This window comes from Jatropha curcas, chromosome 3, assembly GCF_041381405.1.
Source record: "Jatropha curcas cultivar XTBG-Jc1 chromosome 3, XTBG_Jcur_1.0, whole genome shotgun sequence".
Taxonomy (NCBI): domain Eukaryota; kingdom Viridiplantae; phylum Streptophyta; class Magnoliopsida; order Malpighiales; family Euphorbiaceae; genus Jatropha; species Jatropha curcas.
In genome coordinates, this window is record NC_143153.1 from 10294182 (window position 1) to 10300236 (window position 6055).

Below are 6055 nucleotides of genomic sequence, written 5' to 3' on the forward strand. Positions count from 1 at the left end.
GCATGAATTTCTTCTCTTTATTTCTTGTGTTCTTTTGATATAGCTATAGAGTAGTCTTCTTTTGTTAGGGGAAACATGAACCCTTGATTTTGATGGATGTTTAATTTCTAATATATGAATTTCAATTTAAGTTTTATGCAAAAGTTTGATCTCGATGCTTATGTGTTATTTGATTGATATTATTTCTTTGATTCATTTCCTAGTAGGAGGAATTAAGAATTTGGGGTTAATCAATTTCATACATGTTCTTATGATTTTTGCATAACTTATTAGTCTTCGGTGTTTTCTGGTAGAAGCCTAAGATTGATTTGTGGCTCAATTCGTTTCCTGGTAGGAGGAATTATAAATTGGTTCAACTTTATGCAATTCAATCTTTAAGTTTCCTAGTAGGAGTTAAAATTGGATTGAAAATTTATTTCCTAGTAGCATAAATAGGCTCAAGAATAACCTGCCAATCTAAAAATTCATTTTCTATTTCGAAATTGCATCCTAATTAGTCAAGGTGGATTGTGAATCCTAACTCTTTAAATCGTTAGTTTATTCTAAAAATTCAATTATTTGCTTACTTAATTTAATTAGTTTACTTAATTACAATCTCTTATTTAATCATTTCCTCAAATAATAGTGTTACTTTTGCATTAATTGGCCTCCTAACTTTAGTCTCCAAGGGAATGATATTTGGGACTCTAAGTCCCGTACTACTTGAACGACTAGTACACTTGCTAGTGTTGGCTAGGACGCGTCAAGATTTTGGCGCCGCAGCCGGGGACCATAGATTTGGTTGAAACTTTTCTAATATTTATCCATTTATTTGAGATTTTATAGTTTTTGTTTGAGCTTATTTATTTCAGGGACTATTGTTAGTTTATGAGTAGAGCTAGTGGTAAGCAACTAGGAGAATTTGATCCAGAACCTGAAAGATCTTTTCACTTGAGGAGAAGATTAGTCCATCGTACCAATATGGAACCCCCTATTATTCCTTATGAAATTGTTAATGTTGGAGGAGGTAATGGTGGAAATAATGGAGGAAACAATGGTGCTAACAATGGCCAAAATAGAGATCAAAGACCACAATGCACCATGCAAGACTATGTGATGGCACAACCGAATGGAGTCGCACCTCTTATTATTAGGCCAATTATTCTAGCAAATAATTTTGAGATCAAACCTCAAATTATTCAAATGATTCAAAATGGATATCAATTTGGATGTTTAGACCATGAAGATCCTCATCAACATATTTTAAATTTCCTTGAGTTGTGCACCACATTAAAATATAATGGAGTACCGATAAGGCAGTTTGGTTAAGACTTTTTCCCTTTACCTTAAGGGATAAAGCAAAGAGTTGGCTTACATCTTTGCCATCTGGTTCCATTAGATCATGGGAGGATCCACAAAAGAAGTTTTTCGGTAAATATTTTCCACCTAGCAAAACTATGAAAATACTAAATGAAGTTTCTCCTTTCATGCAGGGCGAGACTGAGTCAATTTATGAGGCATGGGAAAGGTTTAAGGACCTATTGAGAAAGTATCCTCATCATCAAATACTTTTATGGATGCAAGTGCAAAATTTTTATAAAGGTATTAATGTTCATGCTAGGAAGATGATTGATGTTGCTGCTGGAGGTTCTTTGAATAGGAAAACTCCACAAGAAGCATACGATCTTATTAATGAGATGATCTCCAACATGTATTTGTATCATGATGAAAGAGCTCAACCGAAGAAAACATATGGGTTGTATAGCATTGATGCTATGACATCTCTAGCTGCTTAAGTAGAGGCTTTGAATAGAAAGATAGAGGAATTACAAATTCAACAACCTATAGTTGGGACAATTGCTTGTGATTTTTATGGTGGAGGGCACCCTAACCATGAGTGTCAAACAGGTAATATGTTTGATGTTAATTCAGTTCTTGATCAAGCTAACAGGTAATATGTCTAATTGAATTTTTTTAATTATTTAAAATAAGTTAACTGCATTACACTTTCTATAACATGATAATCTAAAAAACAGCCTGCGGAAAACAGATATTTTAATAATATATTAAACACGATTTATAAAATAAAATAACATTATGCTTTCAAGAAAAATACAATAACAATAAAATAACTTAAAGAAAAAATTGATTTTTAATTTGTATTTATAAATTATAAACTATCAAAGAAACCCGCGCATAACACGGGCCTTCACCTAGTTATTAATAATTAGAAACACTATTCACTACAAAAAAAATCAAGATTATGTACCGATACTTTTGTAGGTAAATCCTGAAATTTTGTCCGTAATTATGATTACCTATAGAACAGCAACAAAATTTTTTTATCGGTAAAGTCATTGCACTAATTTTTTTCGACCAATAATTTTTCTGTCGATAATTTAGCGACAGAAAATTTATCGGTAAATTCATTATATTTTTCAGTAAATTTGAATTCTAATTGGTTATAAATTTATCGTTAATTTTATCGGTAATATTCAGTCAGTAATCTGTCGGTATTTTATCAGTATTTCGTAAAAATTACTCATTATTATTTATTTTTAATTTAAATTATTTGGTCAGTAATTTGTTGGGAAACAGTCGGTAATACTAGCCTTTTTATCTTTATTTTTAATTAATATAATAATTGCATTTTAATAATTATACTAATATTAATTAAAATTTTTATAATTATTCTAAATAAGAAAATTAGAAGGCACAAATAAGAAAAAGAAAGAAAAAAAAAAGATGGAGATGGAGATGGAGATGGAGATGGGGGATAAGAAAAAAGAAGAAAAGATGAGAAAAAAAAAACAAGAAAGAGAAGGAGAAAACATAAGAGAATAAGAAAGAGAAGAATAAGAGAAAAAAAAAAAAAAGAAAAGAAAGAGGAGAAAAGAAAAAGGAGATGATAAGAAGAAGAAGAAGAAGAAGAAGAAAGAAAGAAAGAAAAAAAGAAAGAAAGATAGATAGATAGAGATAAATGCTTTCAAAAAAAAAAAAAAAAAAGAAAGATAGAGATAAACAAAAAAAAAAAAATTGAAGAACAAGATGTATTGAAGAAGGAAAAAAAAAGAAGATAGGAAGAAAGAAAAAAGGAAGATGATGATGAAAAAGGGAAAAAAAAAAAAAGAAAGACAAGAAGAAAGAAGAAATGAAGAAGAAAAAAAAAAAGGAGAAGAAAACTAAGGTAAGGAGAAGAAAAAAAAAGAATGAGAAGTTAGATGAAGAAAAAACAAAGCGTTAATCCATAAAAATAAATTTTCGGTTTAGCGACAGAATTTTTTGTCACTAAATCTTATCTATACTGCTCATCGATCCTGCACAAAATTTTTGAAATCTTTTTCAAAATTGGTTGGTAATTGGTCGATAAATGCCTACAAATTAGTAATAAAAAATTTTATTGCTAATCAGTTGGTAATCTATCAATAATTTGTCACTAAATTCCATCGTTTTCCTCCCATTTATACCGCTCAAAATTCAAAATTTTTATAGAAATCAGTCAGTAATCTATTGGTAATTAGTCAGTAATCTGTCGATAATCAGTCGGTAAATTGTCGAACTACTCGCAAATTTATGGTGCGCTTTTTATCGATAAAATATAAATTTATGGGTAAAAGTTATGGGTAATTTGTTGGTAATCTATCAGTAATCAATCACTACAATTATATAACCTTCTTTCATTTAAAATTAAATTTTGTTAGTAAACAGTTATTAATCTGTCGGTATTTATCAATAAAATTTGTCTGTCAATAAAATCTGTCGCTAAATGCTGATTTTTATAGTGATTAAGACTATTTTTTAAAATATTTGTATTATTACTTATAATTTTAATTTTATAATATTTATTATGTATTGTACCTATTACCTATCATATTATTGCTATAAGGTATAAATATAATATTACTCATTATAATAATAATTGTATTACTAGATATAATTATAATTAAAAAGTTTTATAATTAATGTATTTATTTGAATAATATTCATAATTAAAATAATTGTGATTAAAATAATACTAAAAACACATAATTATAATAATATTAATGATAATTAAAATAGTGCTAATTATAAAACTCTTTCTTAAAATTATAATCTTAATTATCATAATTAATAAGAAAGATTTGTTATATATTATAATATATAGTGACATACATGTTATTATATTGTTATCTATTAAAGTAATATTAGTTATAACTACAATACTAGCTCATTATTAATACAAAAGATAACCTACATATAATGATACTGCTTATGACTATATATAATAATATATGCGAGTATGACTATGTATATAAATTTGATTAGATATAACACTATGTAGTTTTAACATAAGGACGCGTTTTCTATTTTAAAATATTATATAATTATTGATCCATAATTTTCCTTGTATATTTGTAATCAATAACAAAAAATTATATCATAATTTGGCAATACATTTATCTATAATAATTTTTGAAATAATAATTAATAAAAATAATAAGTTTATAATAAAATAAAATAAATATCAATAAATTTATAATGAGTCCATTCATGAGCCTATTAAATGAACTAATTCACGAATTTATTTACGAGTTTATTCACGAACCTCATAAATAAGAAGTTCGCTAGTCTTATCGAACTGAACTATCTCATGCTCAAACTTGGTTTATTTAGAAAATGAATTTGAATCGAACCCAGCTTTTATCGGGCCGAATTTTGAATAGTTCACGATTAGAGGTTGATTTAGGGCCCTATAGACGGCTGGACCTTTTCTGGCCCAGTATACAATAGCTAAGAACGAATATTTGTTCAGTTTAAGCTAGCTAAGAAGTTTTCTCGAAACGCAAATATAATTAATTTCAACGGAAATTTGATAAAAAAAAATTGCAAATTACTTATAATTTTTTCATAGTTTTGAACTACCACATCGTCCTTTATATTTATCAAAAAGTTTTTATTCCATAATTTCATACTTCCGTTACCAATCCGTCGAGGGCAAGGCCTGGCCTCCGACACTATAAATGCCTGTGCTTCCCAATCCCTATAAAACCCGGTAAACCCTTCTTCTCGATTTCTTTTGTTTTTAGTTCGCAAAGATGGCTTCAATCAATAATCCTCACAACCCTGAACCCGCCGCAGATGCCGCAACCAAGAAAATCACCCTCAAGGCGGCCGACAACCACTGCTTCGAGGTGGAGGAGTCTGTGGCAATGGAATTCACCACGGTGAAAAATTTCTTCGACGACAATAGTGAGACGCTGACAGGCACTGTGATTCCGCTGCCGAATGTATACGCGGTACATCTGTCCAAAATCATCACTTACTGCAGACAGCACTTGAAGTTCCGTGCAGAATCTGTGCCGGAGAAAGAGAGGAAGGCTTATGACGCTAACTTCGTTAAGGAACTGAGCAACGAACAGCTGAGGGAGATGATATTGGCCAGTAATTATCTGAATTTTAGGAGTTTGCTGGATATGCTTAATCAGGCTACGGCTGATCTGATCAAGAACAAGAGCGTCGAGTTTGTGAGAGAATTTTTTGGGATCGAGAATGATTTCACTGAGGAAGAGGAGCAAAGGCTCCGCCAGGAGAACGCATGGGCTTTTGAGGGACTTGATCAGGACTGAATCTTTTTTCTTTTTTCTTTTTTATTTTAAGATTGCTTAGTTTAAAGTAATTAGGTTTGGAAAATATGATGCGCTTTTCGTACTGATGGTTTGCTAGACTTCACCCCTGATGTGTGTCCAATTGGGTTTCTGCCACAGATAATATGGATTGTGGCTTCTCTTTTTTTTTTTTTTTTTTTTTTTTTTTTTTTTTTTTTTTTTTTTTTTTTTTTTTTTGTATACTGCACTATAATAAGATTGAATTCACACAAGCAGAATGAGGAAAATATGAAATTTCAGATGAATTCCATTAAAATTTTAGAAAATTCAAATATGACCTTAGAAGCATTAGTGATTTTGAAGCGGCCTTAACCCTATACACCCCAATTGCCAACTTTTTGAATAAGAAAAGAGGAAAAAAGAAACAAGCTTTTGTGGACTGGTTGAGTGATGCTTCGAAAGGTGACCAAGGGATGGACTTTTATGACAGT

General features: G+C 29.9%; 1 protein-coding gene and 1 non-coding gene across 2 annotated transcripts; one reads left to right on the plus strand and one right to left on the minus strand.

The window, feature by feature from the left end:
- Positions 1 to 1439: 1439 nt before the first annotated feature.
- On the minus strand, positions 1440 to 1546 carry LOC119371580 (small nucleolar RNA R71). The gene has a single exon (XR_005179216.1). It is a non-coding gene; the product is annotated as a small nucleolar RNA R71 (small nucleolar RNA).
- Positions 1547 to 4784: 3238 nt separating this feature from the next.
- On the plus strand, positions 4785 to 5736 carry LOC105639511 (SKP1-like protein 1A). Its single transcript, XM_012223595.4, has one exon. The coding sequence runs from the start codon at positions 5055 to 5057 to the stop codon at positions 5583 to 5585; it is 531 nt and encodes a 176-aa protein (XP_012078985.1). The 5' UTR covers positions 4785 to 5054; the 3' UTR covers positions 5586 to 5736.
- Positions 5737 to 6055: the final 319 nt, after the last annotated feature.

Excerpts from the sequence above, each read along its gene's own strand:
- LOC105639511 (XM_012223595.4), top strand. The coding sequence starts at position 5,055 with ATGGCTTCAATCAATAATCCTCACAACCCTGAACCCGCCGCAGATGCC.